This window comes from Macrobrachium rosenbergii, chromosome 56 (assembly GCF_040412425.1).
Source record: "Macrobrachium rosenbergii isolate ZJJX-2024 chromosome 56, ASM4041242v1, whole genome shotgun sequence".
Classification (NCBI taxonomy): Eukaryota; Metazoa; Arthropoda; class Malacostraca; order Decapoda; family Palaemonidae; genus Macrobrachium; species Macrobrachium rosenbergii.
Window position 1 is genome coordinate 78388863 of NC_089796.1, and position 20000 is coordinate 78408862.

The 20000-nt window shown below is 38.5% G+C and overlaps 1 protein-coding gene across 4 annotated transcripts in view; it reads left to right on the top strand.

Annotated features, from left to right (window-relative positions):
* The window catches only part of LOC136836517 (ADP-ribosylation factor-like protein 4A), a 219447-nt gene that overhangs the window by 56118 nt on the left and 143329 nt on the right, over positions 1-20000 (top strand). The window contains exon 3 of one of the 4 annotated variants that reach the window (XM_067100897.1): positions 14504-15239. The exons of the other annotated variants lie outside the window; for them this stretch is intronic. Within the exon in view, the coding sequence (XP_066956998.1) occupies positions 14504-14560 (57 nt within the window). The 3' untranslated portion in view covers positions 14561-15239. Of the gene's footprint in view, positions 1-14503; positions 15240-20000 lie in introns of those variants that run through there. 4 annotated transcript variants of the gene reach the window in all.

Genomic DNA, 20000 nt, shown 5'->3' on the forward strand with positions numbered 1-20000 from the left:
TGTATACGGATTATATCTGAACAACTGCCTTATTATTATTATTATTATTAACATTATTCTAAATGGACTTGGGAAGCTTCCACCAATATCTCTTGTGTTTACTCCACAATATATGTACAAAGCACCTGCGTCCATTCTTCGACCATCCTTATAAACAATCATTGCTTTATTTTCCTGGTATCCAATTACCCTCACAACCTTACTCTTGCTCACATTTACTCTCAATATTCTCCTGTTGCAAACATTTTCAAATCTCTTCACCAGATGCTGCAGCTTTGCTTCAATATTCTGAATCAGTATTGTATCATAAGCAAACACCTGCAGCCATTCCATGACTCACTTCCATGTCACAAAGATTTGCAACCCCATCTGTTTTCTCTATTTTCTTTTCTCTCGCTTCTTGCATGATTCCGTTCGTAAATGTATTAAACAAATACAGAGACAAGACACACACTTCTCTCAGACCCACTTTTACACATCCCCAGTCACTCTACATGCTACGTATTATAGCATATGCTTTGCCTCCATCAAAAAAAAAAGTTTCAATCAGTGTCAACAACTCACCTTGTGTGCCAAGAACAGCTGTATTGTATCACAACAAACACTTGTCCCACGTAATCTTCTGTCTAAATCCACATTGGTCTGCCGCCTATCAATTCTTATGATCTCTCTTATTTTCTCAATCAAACACCCACCTTCCACTTTCCCTGACATACTAAGTAGAGCTATTCCCCTATATTTTTTTTTTTTTGTCTTATCTATGACATTTATCTCTGTAGGGCGGAACCATTCCCTAATCCAAACATACCTTACAAACCTTGGTGAGCCACTCAATTACCACATCACCATAATGCCACTGGCAATTATATCAACTACTGTCTTTTTTTTTATTATTGTAAATATGAACTGTAACGTATACATAAGTACATAATAATTCCCAGTACAAAAGATGCAGGGATTCATTCACCCCGGCACATATTTCTCACCGTGTGATATAAAAACTCATTACAAATAATTATAAAAACTCACTGCAACTAATTCGAATGAAATTACTCAGTCTTACTGCCGCCATAAGGGAATAATAGTACGGTTTAATACAACCTAAGCTCCCACGCGCTAATAGCCCAATAATACCGAGCCATTTAAGCAATAATCGGCTCCAAAATGGAACGCGCTTGAAAAATATAGTAATAAGGGAAGAGGAAGTCCTTGTGCAGAGAGTCAGGGAGACTTCACTCCCATCTGTTCGTCGTTAAGTGGATCGCGATTGAAAAATATAATAATACAATGGTCAATGAAGTCCTCCTGGGGAGAGAGAGAGAGAGAGAGAGAGAGAGAGAGAGAGAGAGAGAGAGAGAGAGAGAGAGAGAGAGAGAGAGAGTAAATATCCGTGGTAAATGGAACGCGATTGAAAAATATATATATAGTAATAATAAGGATCAAGAAAGTCCTCTCGGAGAGAGAGAGAGAGAGAGAGAGAGAGAGAGAGAGAGAGAGAGAGAGAGAAAATATCCGTGGTAAGTGGAACGCGATTGAAAAATATATATATAGTAATAATAAGGATCAAAAGTCTCTCTCGAGAGAGAGAGAGAGAGAGAGAGAGAGAGAGAGAGAGAGAGAGAGAGTAAATATCCGTGGTAAGTGGAAATTTGAAATATATATGTATATATATAATAATAATAATAAGGATCAAGAAAGTCCTCTCAGAGAGAGAGAGAGAGAGAGAGAGAGAGAGAGAGAGAGAGAGAGAGAGAGAGAGAGAGAGAGAGAGAGAAAATATCCATCGTAAGTGGAACGCGACTAAAAAATTGAGTAATATGGGACATGAAAGCCCTCGTGGGAAATAGAGGGAGGGCGAGAGTGAGTTCAGTGTTTGGCTAAATCGGAAAATGGTAAAAATCATGTTTGACTTAACATCACTCAGGCAGAACGAGCAAGAAGTAGCGTAATGCACAGATAAAAAAATAAATGAAGATAGTTACATCATGAATATACAAATACAATAATAGATACGGTAACATCAAATATTGTCATTAAAATTAACAGTTACATCGTTGCTTAAGTGAAGTGAATCAATAAGTGGCTGCATGGTAAGAGATCAGTTAATCATCAATGAAATAATTTCGCTGAAGATCACGGGTTCCAGTCGTGTCAGTCCCAAGTCTTTTAGGCTTCTGATGATATTTCGGCTTAAATCTAATGTAAACTTACTCAACCTAACCTAACCTGACCTAACCTATCCTAACCTAGCAATTACATAGCGACCAAAATATTTGGGGCTTGACAGCTTACTTTCCATAACAAAATTGTGACTATCAAGAGAATGGGGTTTCTCTCTTCTACACGTGCTGGTGTACAGAACAAGAGACAACTCACAGAGAGAGAGAGAGAGAGAGAGAGAGAGAGAGAGAGAGAGAGAGAGAGAGAGAGAGAGAGAGGCCCGGAGTGTTTGGGGGTTGACAAGGCAGAGTTTAGCATCAGTTCCAGCCGACTTTCCTAAAAATATAATTGTGACTCTCAAGAAAATGGGGTTTCTCTCTTCTACACGTGCTGGTGTACAATACAAAAGACAACTCAGACAGAGAGAGAGAGAGAGAGAGAGAGAGAGAGAGAGAGAGAGAGAGAGAGAGAGAGAGAGAGAGGTCCGAAGTGTTTGGGGGTTGAAAGGACTGCGTTGAGCATCAGTTTCAACAGACTTTCCTAAAAATAAAATTGTGACTCTCAAGAAAATCGGGTTTCTCTCTTTTACACGTGCTGTTATATACAAGAGAGAGAGAGAGAGAGAGAGAGAGAGAGAGAGAGAGAGAGAGAGAGAGAGAGACTTAAGCAATCGATAGTGTCAATATATGAAGAGGCCGCCTATTAAGGCTCTCCCACTCTACTTGACGGCTGTTCAGAATTGCTCTTTCCTTTTATTACCGATTGGCTAAGTGCTTCCTCTTTGGGGTCTTTCCCGACTTGGTGTTTTCGATTTTCTGTTCTTTTCTTTATGTCACGAGTTTCCTTTTGTCCCTTTCCCTTCGCAAGCGCGTTTGATTGTCTCTCTCCCTCTCTCTCTTTTTCATTTATCTCTTCACTTCATCTTCTTCTTTCCGCATTTATATTATTTTCTTTGGATTTCTCTATTTTATCTGGTCCTTTTCGTTCTTGCTGTCGCTCTTCAATCTGTTTTTGGATTTTAATTCGTCAAGTTTCCCCCCCTGCCATATTCGTGGTCTTTTTGTCCCTTCTCAAAATTCTGAATAATGAATCGCAAAATTTGTATTTTTAGGGGTTTAAATTTTCCATTTTTTTTAAGTCCATACGATGCACTATATGACGGAAGATACGACGTACTAAAGCAAGGAAGCTTATTCTCTCTCTCTCTCTCTCTCTCTCTCTCTCTCTCTCTATGTATGCATAAATTTATGTTATATTTTGATTCTTTTTTTTTTTACTTTTCCCTATCCTCTCTATCTCTCTCATTGTCTGTCTCTCTCTCTCTCTCGTCTTTGCATATTTTTCATGATAATAAAAAGATATCCTTCATTGTTCTCTCTCTCTCTCTTCTTTGCATGTTTACATGATAATAAAAAGATAATCCTTCATTATTCTCTCTCTCTCTCTCTCTCTCTCTCTCTCTCTCTCTCTCTCTCTTCTTTGCATGTTTACATGATAATAAAAAGATAATCCTTCATTGTTACATGATAAAATAAAAAGATAATCCTTCATTATTCTCTCTCTCTCTCTCTCTCTCTCTCTTTACTCCAGCCTTACTAGTAATTTCTCAATGAACGAAAGTCCAAGCAGCGCATCACAGAATGGAACCTCTCTCTCTTTCTCTCTCTCTCTCTCTCTCTCTCTCTCTCTCTCTCTCCTCACTTCCTTCATCCCTTTCCCTCCTTCCCTACCAGAGGGGTCGTTTCCCGGGCCCATTTTATAGGGCCCATAACCGGTATTTATTTGACAAGCGCGCCACCGCCGGAGCAGAGGCTCCAGAGGAGCACCTGAGGACACTAATTCGGGAGCGGGTAATCCCCAAACCAGCAGTATTCCCGTCCTGATCCCACGCGAATGCAATTACAATTCTACGGTGGGTTGCCTAATGCAATTACGCCGGAGGGACTTTCTTGCTTTTTTGATGGCCCGGGTGGTCGTAGTGTACTGTACGTCACGTAGGGAAGTCGTTCGTTGTTTTCAAGTCCTGTGCTTGTAGGGACGTCGTCAAGTCCTGTGCTTGTAGGGATGTCGAAGTCGTTAAGTCAAGTCCTGCGCTTGTAGGGAAGTCGTTAAGTCCTGCGTCTGTAGGGATGTCGAAGTCGTTAAGTCCTGCGCTTGTAGGGAAGTCGTTAAGTCTTGTGCTTGTAGGGATGTCGAAGTCGTTAAGTCAAGTCCTGCGCTTGTAGGGAAGTCGTTAAGTCCTGTGCTTGTAGGGAAATCTTTAAGTCCTGTACTTGTAGGGAAGTCACTAAGTCATGTGCTTGTGGGGAAGTCATTAAGTCCTGTGCTTGTAGGGAAGTCATTAAGTCCTGTGCTTGTAGGGAAGTCGGTACTTTCTGTGCTTGCAGGGAAGTCGTTAAGTTCCTTGCTTGTAGAGGAGTCGTTTAGCCCTGTGCTTGTATGGAAGTCGTTAATTCCTGTGCTTGTAGGGAGGTCGTTAAGTCCTGTGCTTGTAGGGAAGTCACTAAGTCCTGTGCTTATAGGTAAGTCATTAAGTCCTGTGCTTGTAGGAAGTCGTCAAGTCCTGCGCTTGTAGGGACGTCGTTACTTTCTGTGCTTGCAGGGAAGTCGTTATTGTAGAGGAGTCGTTAAGCCCTGTGCTTGTATGGAGGTCACTAAGTCCTGTGCTTGTAGGGAAGTCGTTAAGTCTTGTGCTTTAGGGAAGTCATTAAGTGAAGTGCTTGTAGGGAAGCAGTTAATCCTGTACATGAGTTCCTTGAGAGCTGTCAGTCAAATTAACCTAGTAATACCTAGTGCATCTGTATAAGTGTATATGTATATACTGTATATAGGGTATACATATTTGTATGTATATGTGTTTTTCTTCTGGCCTTCAGCAAATCATTTTGGGACTAGGCTGCTAGCCACGTAGTCTTCGCCAACCTAGTTGTAATCCACCACAGTCGAATAACCACTTGACGTACAATTCATTACGTGTGTCAACGAAACCTCAAATACCTTAAGGAAACGAACCCAAGTCGTACCTTACCCGAGTGGTATCGACCACGGGGTATGTGTGATTTGAGACTGCTAACCAGACAATAGGTCACCCACACACGCACGCACGCACTCACACACACACACACACACACACACACACACACACACACACACACACACACACATATATATATATATATATATATATATATTGGTATATTATATATGTATATATATATATATATAACATACTCTCTAAATCTATTTATTAATGTAAGCTGTACTTGTAAAATGTCTGAAACTAGTTTTCATTATATTTTTATGAAAATACTTATTATTATAACTTGACCGGGCAAAGAAAGACGATACAGGTTGCTCACAATATATATAATAACGATAAACCAGTACGGAGTCACAAGACACTCGGTTACAACACCTTTTGACTCCCGTCCAAATTCTGTGACATGTAGGTATTTTGAACTGAATAACAAAGGGGGCGAATTACAATATGCTCACACTACCTACCACGTAAGTGATTCATAACCCCCAATGCTTATTTCTTAATTATTACCTTCGCGAATGACATTGTATTGAGATTATATCACCATGTTTGAATGTTTTTAGGCCTCTTCCATAAAATTAAAAACAAACTATTAATAGGATTTTAGTGGCGTTATGTGGAAGAGCTGATTAGACTTTGGGAATGAATCGGCGCTTGGTGAGCTAAAAGGCGTTTTCTTTCCTCGGTGCTTGATGAATCCTTCTGAAGGGCCGCGAGGAACACTCCCCCCACCCCCACCCCCCCGAAATATACAGAATCGAGAAACCCCTAAAACATCGCGTTTTGACCGATGATGCATTTCATGACGGGACGGTTCTATAGACAATAAATTCGCTCAGACTGCCTCGGATGTCGGCGTATTGTGTCTCGCAAGGGAGATTGGAATGCTGATGGGAATTCTAAACACTGCTTTGCCCAAGGCTGCGACAGACGTGCGCACGGATAGATAGATGGGTACAGTAACAGAATAGATAGGTAGGTCTTACTTCCTGTTGTTGGATTACGTTGGCCTTGTCCCGGCACTGTCTCTTGCTCGTGGAGAGAGAGAGAGAGAGAGAGAGAGAGAGAGAGAGTCTGTTGCTGTTGTTAGATTAAACTGGTTTTTTGGCAACACTGTCTTGCTCTCTGAGCAAACTGGTGAGAGAGAGAGAGAGAGAGAGAGAGAGAGAGAGAGAGAGAGAGAGAGAGAGAGAGAGAGAGACTTAAAATTAATTTAGATTTGTGCCAACAATAATTCCGTAGAAAGTGTTGTTGGCTTTGTGCTTTATGAGAGAGAGAGAGAGAGAGAGAGAGAGAGAGAGAGAGAGAGAGAGAGAGAGAGAGAGAGAGAGAGAGAGAGAGAGGTTGGTTTTAAAATTAATTTAGATTTGTGCCAACAATAATTCCGTAGAGAGAGTGTTGTTGGCTTTGTGCTTTATGAGAGAGAGAGAGAGAGAGAGAGAGAGAGAGAGAGAGAGAGAGAGAGAGAGAGAGAGAGAGAGAATCAATGCCCCAAGTCCTTATTTTTAAATCAATGATTCTTCTACCGTAACGCAATATCTTTCAATTATCTATACAAAGGTTATGAATAACCCCGTGGCGAGTTTGTTCATCAACTTCATTCTGATATTAATAGTTATATGCGCTGGCAATTTTCAAATGGAAGATAAAATGCGAAGCTGGCTGAAAGTTCTGTGTTCTTCGTCTCGTCGATGGGATACCAGAATGCGTGTCAGATAATAGATCAACCATTAATTAATCAACCAATCGACCTTTAAGACGTTCGGTAGAAAACGTAGTATCACCAGTTTATCAATAAGTCACTGAGGCGTTCACGTAGAAAATGGGAAATCGTCAGTTTACCAAAAATATCTGAAGGCTTCCGGGGAAATATATGGGAACCTTCTGTTAATTAACCAATCTCTGTGGCTTCAAATATGGGAAGCTTCTATTAATTAACCAATCTCTGTGACTTTCGCATACAAATAAGGAAATGTTTGCTCAGTCAATGGCCTCTATCGTGTTAGAGTGGGACAAAGGGAAATTCTGCGTTCGATTCGATTCCAGACAGGAAATTAACTCAGGGAATTAACCAGTCAATCCATCCATCAGCCTCTTTCGGCATTCAGGTTGAAAAATGGAAGTCATTAGTCACATGTACGGTGATCGGGAAGGTAAAAGGGGAAACATCAGTCAATCCATCAGCTTCTTTGTGCTAGGTTGAAAAAAAAAATGGCGGGGTACACCTTCCAATCAGTCAACCTTTACATCAATCAGTAAAAATAAAAGGTAATAAAAAAAGGGGGGGAATCGTCAGCCTAAACAATCACTCAGTCTCTACGCATAAAATCAGAATAACGGCGAATCCGGAAAAGACCAAAAATATCACAGCGGCCACCCACCCACCGGGAAGGAGGCAATATTGGCAAAAAACGAGCAATTCGACGCAGGGGGCCGAGGAGAACAAAGACTCCTAAAGAGAATATCTCAGCCTCGCGAGAAAGTTTTCCGGAACTCGCTTCTAATAAAAATATAGAGATCTTTGGTGCGCGCAAAATTCCTTACACGAAACAGACAGACACGCACACACACACACACACACGGACGAGGAAGAGAAACGTACAGCGCAGCGCATGCGCCCTGCATCTACTAAGGGCATTTTTATTTGGGTTTTTCATGGGCGATGAGAGACAAGAACCGCTGATAACATTCCATTTCCGGCTGGGGGGGGGGTTTTGGCAGGGTGAAAGTTATTGCTCGGCCAAATTACCAGCCTAAGGGGAATATCAAATGGTAATACACTCCGCTCGTGTGTTATGTCCACCAAATATTCTGGCTACATGAGAAAGTATGTAGGCGTCCCTATATATATATATATATATATATATATATATATATATATATATATATATATATATATATATATATATATATATATATGCACATATATATATATATATTTATATATCTATATATATATATATATATATATATCTAGAGAGAGAGAGAGAGAGAGAGAGAGAGAGAGAGAGAGAGAGAGAGAGAGAGAGAGAGAGAGAGAGAGAGAGAAAACAACGATTACAAGAGTGAAGGTAATATTCGGTGTCTTCAAATTTTGCGATTTGAATCTAGGAACCTTAGCAAGTCTTTGGGATGAGGTTGCAGGCCCTATGCCCATTTCCAAGCTGGATGAGCTTAACCTCAATAGACTAGCTACAGGTACGCAATTCACAGCACAGCGGGATTTAGCGTAACAAGTGTTCAGGACCGCCCAAGATTCGAATCCACGATACATCTACCTAATATATAGGCTATATATATAAAACCACACACACACATACATATGTATATATATATATATATATATATATATATATATATATACACATTATATATATATATATATATATATATAGAGTATTTATATATAGAGTATATATATATATATATATATATATATATATATATATATATATTTATATATATACATATATATATGTATTTATATATATATACATATATATATGTATATATATATATATATATATATATATATATATATATATATATATATATATTTTCTTACATGTTAAAACCATTCATCTTAGATTCAGATAAAATAATAAGGACAAACGATTTCCTGTTATTTAAACAAAACCGTCAAACAAAATTCTTTTCCATTCGAGCCGCATTAGCGCACTGTACAAAGAACTTTCTCTGTCAGAAAAATTCTCTGGGATTTTTGCCGTCTCGATTTTCCCTGGAATTTAATTTCGCGTACCGAAAAAGCTTCATTGCCCGATTCGCGAAATTAGTCTTCATGATGAGGCGATACCATGGTTACGGCAGCCAGGCGCTGGGATATTATTACTTCGGAGTGGAGATATCAACAGAATTCTCCACCAAGAATAGGCAATAATCTTCTAAGAAAATAAAAAAAGATTACTCAGACATAAATACACACAAATTTATATATATGTGTATATATAAGTGTGTGTGCATGTGTGTGTGTGTACAAGATGCCTGTCCTTCTTTCATATATATATATATATATATATATATATATATATATATATATATATATATATATATATATATATATATATACATATATATATATATATATATATATATATATATATATATATATATATATACATGCATACAAATATGAAACCATAAATTTAACTTAATATCCAGTTTACTATACCTCAGGAATAACTTGCGCACACAGGGAATTATAAGTGATAAGTGCTTCGTTACCAGTGGGATTCGAACTGCTGCCTGGTTGGGAACAGTGAAAATACAGTGACTGTAATCACTGAGCTATGAAGATAAATCTTTCCCGGTGTATATGGCATATATATATATATATATATATATATATATATATATATATATATATAAATTTTATATTTAAATATATATATATATATATATATATATATATATATATATATATATATGTATATATATATGCATATACATAGATATGTACATACATCTATTTGCGTGCATGGTCGACTTCCAGACCGTCATCAGAGGGTGATCGAAAAACATCCCCACTCGAAAATTTATGAGTAATTGCATCGAAACCAATTTCGAAACCAATTTGGAACATCGTCAGCGAGCGTACAGATTTAACTTTTGAGGCCCCGGGGTCCATTTGATCGAAATATATTGCTTCGGGTCTATCTGGCAGAGGCTTCAGTTGTCACTCAGAGGGAAGTAATGAGGCCCCTTTATGGGTAATGAGGCGGAGAGGGAGAGATAGGATGGAGGGAGGGAGGGGGAGGAGAATGAGAGACTTGAGATTATGTGAGATGGCACCGAAGGGTTAACGCTGGCGCCGTCTGTCACAAGGAGTGCCAAAAAAAAGGGGGGGGGGCCGCGGTTCTGTGGACCCCCATAACAAGATGCCACGGGAGAAGGAAGTCATTCACTACGTTTTATTTCAGAACAAAAGAACGTCACAAGGGAAACATTAACCCAGAATCAATGGCTGGCTGGGATTATTAAAGAAAGAGTGGCGGGAGTATCAGATGTTTAATATCGTTCTTAGAATAGAACAGAATACAGGAGTTAGGCCCAAGGCAAGCGCTGGGACCTATGAGGTTATTCAGCGCTGAAATGGAAGTTGGGAGAGAGTGGAAAGGTTTGAAGGGTGTCGCAGTTGCACTATGAAACAATTGTTAGAAGAGGGTGGAAAGTAAGATGGGAAAAAGAGAACATGAAAGGGTGTACAGTATAAGGAATGAAAGGGGTTGCAGCTCTCTCTCTCTCTCTCTCTCTCTCTCTCTCTCTCTCTCAACCATTAAATATTAAAAACCGCTTTTTTTTTTTTGTCTCACGGTCTCATATGAGGTTTAACTAATTGATTGTCAAAAGGGATTTCCCGTTTTTTTTTTTTTAATGCGAGCTACTTGGAGATTTCATTTAAAGGGAAATTACGATTTTTTTCTCTCCCGTTATTCATCATAACCTTCAAACGGAACCAGCGTAAGCGCCACCATTTTTTGACCGCCGAGTTTTTTCTAGATCTCTTCCTCTACATTTCACATTTTCTTTTTCTGTTGCTATTCCTATTTTTTTTTTTTTGGGGGTGGGTGGCTGGGCAGGGTCGGGGTGTAAGCAGGGTAAGCTGACACCCTTCGCTTACTATAGCCATAAGTTTTTTCCATTTTTTTTTTATGTGAAGAGCTCAGAGCCTCAGGGCCAAAGAGCTTAGGAAACATATGATTCCGTTTGAGGTAATCGGATTCCTCAGGGATCACGGCGCCCCCTTACCATTGAGCAGGTTAGACATATTTATCATTTCATCTACCTCTCTTTGGGAATTGTTTTTGATCAGTGATGTGGACTTTTGTTTGGCTAACTCTTTGATTCCTAAAAGGATTGCGCAGGGATTTATTTGAATGGAATATAACGAAATGGAATGTAAAATTTAGACCAAAGGCCAAGCGATGGGACCTATAATTAAATGAGGTTATTCAACGCTGATTGGGAGTAAAGAGGTCTGAAAGGTGTAGAATGTACATGAAAGTATGGGGATTGTAGTAATAACATTATTTTGCAAAATATTGCAAAAAAAATACTTAGAATTGATATTTCAGCCTAAAACTTTCGGAATGGGTTGCCATGACAACGGCCTTACCAGTCGTTGTTTCACTAGAAATCGACTTTTTCCAAAAATATTCGTCAAAAAATGGATATCACTCCCTTACGGGAAGAAATTTTTCGGGAGAATTTTCTTGAAACTTACAAATCCGGTCAAAATTTCTTTCTATTTCCGGTGATTATCCACATCCGGTTATAAACCCTGTCAGAAGAATTTCGAGGTCCTGTAATCGTTCGAATCTCACGGGAAATCTGTTCAGAATGTTCTATTTTAAGGTTCTGACGATAATCTGCATCCGGATATTTCAGACAAGGAGCTCTCAACTTCCTGGCTATAATCCGGTTGCAGGTCTGGTCTGGGAGTTTTGCCTAATTTTCGGTGATAGTATTATTATTATAATAATTATTATTATTATTATTATTATTATTATTATTATTATTATTATTATTATTATTATTATTATTATTATTCAGAAGAAGAACCCTAGCCATATGGAATATTATTATTATTATTATTATTATTATTATTATTATTATTATTATTATTATTATTATTATTATTATTATTCAGAAGATGAACCCTGTTCACATGGAACAAACCCACAGGAGTCATAAACTTGAAATTCAAGCTTCTAAAGAATATGGTGTTCAAATTCAAGCTTCTAAAGAATATGGTGTTCATTGGAAAGTCGTAACAGGAGGTTATGGGAAATACAAAAAGTTATCAGAAAACCAGACAAATTAACAAATTAATAAACAAGTAAAAACACAAGTAAAATATACAAGTAAAATATTAAAATACGGGTTGAATATTATTGTATCAGGGTAGCAATGTATTGCATCTTCGCTTGCACTTTTGAAGTTCCAACTGCTCGACATCTTCTGGGAGGCTGTTACACAGTCCACTAGTCAGGCTACAGACCAGGTCAAGAAATTTTCGGAAAAATGCTCAAAGGGGTCATTCTCTGGTTAAAAGCCAAGTCCATACAGTTTGGTGGTTTGATTCAAGATGGTGACTTGGTGGGTAGGGATTCATCACGATGGAGGTAGTATATGCTGCTGTGATGGTTTTTTGACATTTTATTTAAATATTCCCCTTCATTATGATAAGCTCACATCACTGGACAGCAACGGCACCAGAACTATCGTCTATTCTTTGGAAAAACGCTGAACTCACTGTCCTTTCAATTGTTTCCAACCAAAAGAAATATTCTTTCTCTCTCTCTCTCTCCTTCCTCTCTCTCTCTCTCTCTCTTAATCACTCTTAACACGACTTCCCATCTTGTCCACTTCCCATCTTGTCCACTTAATATTTTTCACCCTAATGGTGCCTACCAGGGAAAACTTCGTCTCGGCCATCAGGTTTAAAGGATACCTTCAAAGCGGCGTTTCCACTTTCAGTGTCGTATTGGAAAAAATTCTTAAGATTTCGTCTGATCTTAAAGTTACTTTCGTTTCTCTCATTTCTATCTGAAAAAGTTTTAGTTTTCTGTAAAAGAAAACTATTCAGATGGCTATTTGTTTGTCCGTCAGCACTTTTTTCTGTCAGCCCTTAGATCTTAAAAACTACTAAGGCTAGAGGGCTACAAATTGGTATGTTGATCATCCACCCTCCAATCATCAAACATACCAAATTGCACCCCTCTAGCCTCAGTAGTTTTCATTCTATTTAAGGTTAAAGTTAGCCATGACCGTGCGTCTGGCACCGCTATAGGTTTAAAAAAAACACAGGCCACCACCGAGCCGTGGCTGAAAGTTTCATTGGCCGTGGCTGAGAGTTGAGTACAGCATTAAAAGCTGTACAGAAAACCCGACTGCGCCGAAGAGACTTCGGAACATTTATTCATTTTTTTTTTTTTTTGAAGGCAGCATTGTCGTTATTTATTGGACTCCCATTAATACCCAAACTTCTTGGACCGAACATGTTTATGCAGCTTTTCGCCATAATTCTAAATGCGAGTTTCATCGTAAATCTGATGTTTTCTATTGCTTTATCACACTTTTAGAAAATATATTGATCTATTTTCCCTACTGCAGACCCCAACGTTAATTAGCATTATCTGAAATACAGGGTTATGCTTCTTTTTTCTGTGTGTGTGTGTGTGTGTGTGTGTGTGTGTGTGTGTGTGTGTGTGTGTTGTGTTTGTGTGTGTGTATTTACTCTGTGGAAGTCGGTAACCCTTGGTTAACACGAATCAAATTCAGGAATTCTCTCTCTGCTTCTGTTTTCCCAGACTTACAATCTATTCTTTATGAGACGAGTCAATCGTAACCTTTAGATCTGAATCTGTCTCTTTCCTTTCTCATCCCTTTTCTTGTCTCTCTCGGACCTGCCCTACTGGGTTATCCATTCTGTTTTCCATTACGCAAAAAAGCACGTCTCACAAGCACACTTAAGGACACTACTTCCTAATTACTATCGTTTCTGGGACGCAGAGTAGAGAAACAGACTGAAAAATTAGGCTACAGCTTAATGTAATGTCTACCTTTATTCCTTTATTCCTCACACCGTTGGAATGTGGAATAACAGCCTCCCTGCTGAGGATGTCGTGCAATTGGAACTTCTTCTTCAGAAGTTCTTCGAGCGAAGATGCAATGCATTACTACTCTAACACAAATCTCCTTGTATTTGAATATACTTACATTTTTATTCACTTGTCAATTTGTTAATTCATCTGTTTTTTTAATCACTGATCTCAGATCATGGCTAACTTTAACCTTAAATAAAATTAAAAACTACTGAGGCTAGAGGGGTGCAATTTGGTATGTTTGATGACTGGAGGGTGGATGATCAACATACCAATTTGCAGCCCTCTAGCCTCAGTAGTTTTTAAGATCTGAGGGTGGACAGAACAAGTGCGGACGGACAAACAAATAGCCATCTCAAGATCTGAGGGTGGACAGAACAAGTGCGGACGGACAAACAAATAGCCATCTCAATAGTTTCCTTTTACAGAAAACTGAAACTGGCAAATAGCAGTGTGAAATGAAATACAAGAATTTGCACTCGAGCAAAACGTTCACATTAGGTATTTTCTGTGATCACTTTAACTTCACATAATTCTTTAATCACTGTACAGAGACCACAACTGTTCCATTTTTATAAATGTCGTTACTAAAGATTTTACATTAATATTTGACTGAAATGTTCTGTTAAGTAAATATATGCAAAGCGAAAATAACACATTCTATTTTTCTATTCCGCAGGTAAGACCAGACGTGAATTTGCAAATCCTCATCCATCAGGCAGAACGGAGAAGTTGAGAATCTGATAAGTATATAGATCTTAAATGATTTTATTATGTAAGGGGTATACTTGGGGTCGTATGGTTCAGTGGTAGAGCATTTATTAATGTTAAAATAGTTTTACCAGACCACTGAGCTGATTATCAGCTCCCACAGGCCCGGCCCGAAGGATTTGTTTTTATCTATATTTTTTATCTATATTTTGTCAATTGAATTACAGTTTTTCAAAAACTTTATAATTGGGTTAATTTCAAATGTTGAAATTTCTGACAAAATTTCACAGTAGGATTTATTTCCAAACTTTGATAGCCGCTGCTGATTATACTTTGGACATTCACACAATAGTTTGACTGTTATCGTCACTTTACATTCAGAGCGTTCAGAGAACTGAGCTGGCATTTGCGACTTTATACTTTATATTTTTCAACCGGTCGGTTGGATGCCTTCATACTGAACTGTCACACTTTTTTAATGCCTTTTTTACTCCAAATTTTAAAATGCCTTCTTTGCTCCAAATTTCAAAATCCCTTCTTTGCTCCAAATTTTAAAATGCCTTCTTTGCTCCAAATTTTAAAATGCCTTCTTTGCTCCAAATTTCAAAATGCCTTCTTTGGTCCAAATTTTAAAATGCCTTCTTTGCTCCAAATTTTAAAATGCCTTCTTTGCTCCAGATTTTAAAATGCCTTCTTTTGCTCCAAATTTTAAAATGTCTTTTTAAAATGCCTTCTTTGCTCCAAATTTTAAAATGCCTTCTTTGCTCCAAATTTTAAAATGCCTTCTTTGCTCCAAATTTTAAAATGCCTTCTTTGCTCCAAATTTTAAAATGCCTTCTTTGCTCCAAATTTTAAAATGCCTTCTTTGCTCCAAATTTCAAAATGCCTTCTTTATCCACATTCCAAAATGCATTCATTACTCCAAATTTTTAAATGTATTCTTTACTCCAAATTTTAAAATGCCTTCTTTATTCCACATTTTAAAATGCCTTCTTTACTCCAAATTTTACATGTATTCTTTACACCAAATTTTAAAATGCATTCTTTACTCAAAATTTTAAAATGCCTTCTTTATTCCAAATTTTAAAATGCTTTCTTTGATCCACATTTTAAAATGCCTTCTTTACTCCACATTTTAATATGTCTTCTTACTCCAAATTTTAAAATGTCTTCTTTACTCCACATCTCAAAACCCCTTCTTTACTCCAAAATTTAAAATGCATTCTTTACTCCAAATTTTAAAATGCCTTCTTTACTCCAAATTTCAAATTGCCTTCTTTACTCAAAATTTCAAATTGCCTTCTTTACTCCAAATTTTAAAATACCTTCTTTACTCCAAATTTTAAAATGCCTTCTTTACTCCAAATTTCAAATTGCCTTCTTTACTCCAAATTTAAAATTGCCTTCTTTACTCCAAATCTAAAATACCTTCTTTACTCCAAATTTTAAAATGCCTTCTTTACTCCAAATTTCAAATTGCCTTCTTCACTCCAAATTTTAAAATACCTTCTTTACTCCAAATTTTAACCGACCCCATGAAAGGATTATACACTTGTCTCCAAACCTTGGAGGATCTAGCAATGTCTTCAGTGTTCTCGTTAAATCACAATTGTTAGTATGTTAAGCTGAATTATTGCAGTGGGAAGAAAAAATCAGAACATTCGGGTTCAAAAGCGGAATAATTTCAGCAGGAAACACATTTCAATACAGTTTTTTTTGCCGTCCCTACAGCCTCGTTCAAAAGTGTGCGGAATGTAAGGGCAACAAGTTTCCTTAATGTTAGATTTATTTTTCCCATTTGCTAATCATTATTTTGCCTCTCTGTAATTCCTCCTGATCTATCAATTCCTATCGCTGTGTCTTTCTCATTCACTCTGCTTCTCCTTTGGTCGAATTTCCTATTCTCAATCTCGCATCAGACACCCTGGAGCTGTGAGTTATTAGTAGGATCAATAAAATTTTATGCTGATCACTAACCCATTCATCTCTCTTCCTTTTTACAGCCTCCCTTTTTATCTCTCTCTCTCTCTCTCTCTTCCTTTTTGTACGTCGGCCAACCTCTGCCTATGATCCTTCTCCTGCTGGTGATATTATTCTCTACTGCCTCTCTCAATCTGCCTGCAGATCTCTTTACCTTATCGTTTCTGTCTATTTGTCTGTCAGTCTCTCTATATTTCTCTTACTCTGTCGCTTTTTTCTATCTCCGCCTGTATCTCTACCTCTCTTACTCTGTCGCTCTATTTTATCTCCGCCTCTATCTCTATATCTCTTAATCTGTCGCTCTTTCCTGCCTCCGTCTCTATCTCTGTCTCTCTTACTCTGTCGCTTTTTTCTATCTCCGTCTCTGTCTCCATCTCTCTTACTCTGTCGCTTTTTTCTATCTCCGTCTCTGTCTCCATCTCTCTTACTCTGTCGCTTTTTTCTATCTCCGTCTCTGCCTCCATCTCTCTTACTCTGTCGCTTTTTTCTATCTCCGTCTCTGCCTCTATCTCTCTTTCTCTGTCGGTCTTTTCTATCTATCTGTTTCTACTGAAACTCGTAACCCTAGCTTGGAAAAGTTAAGCATCAGACGCTGCGGGAGAGAAAAGTTTTCCCCTCCTTCTTCTTAGTCTCGCGTCGCCTATAATCACCTACCTCGTAGGTATAGAGGCTCGCTGCGTGCGGGTGAACTCGCGTTCATATTTCTCTTAACGAGCAATGGAAACGCCATCAGCACCATTTACCTTTTAGCCGATACCCTGTATGGTTTTAAGGTGCGTGGGCGTGGGCGTGGGGGTGAAGGTTGTGGGGGGCAAGACCTAAAAGAAGAGAGTTGGGGGTGAAGATGGGTGAAAGACATTGAGATCACGAAAGACTTGGGGCCGTTTCCGACAGAGAAAAATGGAGTATTTGTCCTGGATAAATACGATATGCAGTATGCGATCCTGTGTGTGTGTGTGCGTGTGTGTGTGGTGTGTAAATTTGAGTTTCACTTCGGCATACATGGCAGTGCATTTACTGTAGATCTATACGTATACACACATTTACTTAATTTAAAATGGTTGTGCTTTTACAAAGATTCTTGAATCGATGAATGATTTAAGCCCAGTGGAGGTGAAGGATCACCCCCCATGAAGGAGCTTCCTATTCTTAATTAGGATTGCGTAGGATAAATCCTTTTTCTCTCTATACTCCTCTTGTTTTTTCGTTTTCAAAACCGGGCTGTAACTCTGAGTAAGCGTCGAGGTACTTGGCAAGCAGAGAGAGAGAGAGAGAGAGAGAGAGAGAGAGAGAGAGAGAGAGAGAGAGAGAGAGAGAGAGAGAGAATCTGACATATCTAAATGTCAGACAAGCCAGCTGCATAGGTCAAAGTTAAGCCAAATTCCATCTGACAATCTATGTTCGATCTATCTTCTTCTGCTGACTAAGGACTGAGAAAGAGCTTCTGGCCATTCTGCTCCGATTGCCAAGGAGAGAGAGAGAGAGAGAGAGAGAGAGAGAGAGAGAGAGAGAGAGAGAGAGAGAGAGAGAGAGAGAAATGGCTAACTCTCAACTATGAATGACATTAATATTGCACCGGACTTGGGCCTCAGGTATTCCCCAGGCAGTCGCCAGAGTTATGAATTCTGAGGCGCCCCCCCCCCCGCTCCCCCCACCCCCAGGCCTAATTTGGAAGGCACGTCTGCAGGCCTAAATTCGTAACTGGGAGTCATACATATGAAAATCATATTATATACAGTCGCTGAATACGCATTTAGCCCATTTGCACTCCAATCTCAGACTACAACGGCGACCGAGGGGAAATTCGTAAAATTAAATCATGTAACTGGGTGAATGTTGAAATCGTGTTTAGGTCATTTATATAAGAATTTAGACACGTGGAAAAACAGAAGGATAAAAATGTAGGTCATATGTACACCCTCACACAAAATTATTCAAAAGCGACTGGATAAAAATGTAAGTCATATGTAGGTCGTTCATGAGTTAGTTAGACCTCCACAAAAAAAAAAAAGCAGGATCAAAATGCAGGTCATATGTAGGTCATTCATGAGTACACCCTCACCCTCACACAAAAAATAATCATTCAAAAGCGACTGGATAAAAATGTAGGTCATATGTAGGTCATTATTGAATTAGTTAGACCTCCACACAAAAAATAAAAAAAAAACAGCAGGATCAAAATGCAGGTCATATGTAGGTCATTCATGAGTACACCCTCACACACACGCAAAAAAATTATTATTCAAAGCGACCGGATAAAAATGTAGGTCAAATGTAGGTCATTCATGAGTGAGTTAGACCTCCACACAAAAAAATAAAAAAAACAGCAGTTTCAAAACGTAGGTCATATGTAGGTCATTCATGAGTACACCACAAAAAAAATAATTAAAAACAACAGGTTTAAATGTAGGTCATTCATGAGTACAGTACACCCTCGCACAAAAAAAATAAATAATTAAAAACAAGAGGTTTAAATGTAGGTCATTCATGAGTACGCCCTCACACAAAAATAATTCAAAAGCGACGGATAAAAATGTAGGTCATATGTAGGTCATTCATGAGTTAGTTAGACCTCCACACAAAAAAATATAATCATAAAAAGAGTAACTGAATAAACACTAAAAATACATTTGAATCATCACTGATCTAATCTCAAAAAAGACTTTTAAAAATCGAAAACTAGAAAGTGGAGACATTCCCGCAATAGATGCATCTAGTCATCTGTGGATAAATATCAATGACAGCACAAAAAACAGGATGGAAATTTTCTAACTGAACGTTATGCATTTTTATGGATGAATGAGCATTTCTTCGAACCATTCTCGCCGACAATAGAAAACAAGTACAATTTGCGCCGAAGTTTCTTCGGCGCAATTGAGTTTTCTGTACAGCGTGTAATCAAGATCACCAAAAATAGATCTATCTTTCGGTGGTCTCGGTAAAATTCTGTATGAGCCGCGGCCCATGACACTTTGACCACGGCCCGGTGGTAGCCTGTCCCCTCTCGTTGCCAGACGCACGATTAAGGCTAACTTTAACCTTAAATAAAATAAAAACTACTGAGTCTAGACGGCTGCAATTTGGTATGTTTGATGATTGGAGGGTGGATGATCAACATACCAATTAGCAGCCCTCTAGCCTCAGTAGGTTTTAAGATCTGAGGTCTGAGAGAAAAAGTGCGGACAGAATAAAGTGCCGACGGACAGACAAAGCCGCCACAATAGTTTTCTTTTGCAGAAAACTACTAAAACGCACCTTCGAAGAATTCGCATATCTACTCCCGAGGGAAAACGAATGAAAATATATTGGAATTCGACTCCAGATAAGAGAGGAACACCCATGCCATAACTTTTATCAAAGTCACCCAAAGATATTCCTCATGAATTCCGTGCGATTGCTAGACTCTGGCCCTGCCTGAATGAGAGAGTGTGTGTGTGTGTGTGTGTGTGTGTGTGTTTGGGAGGAGGGTTTGCCGGGGGAGGTAA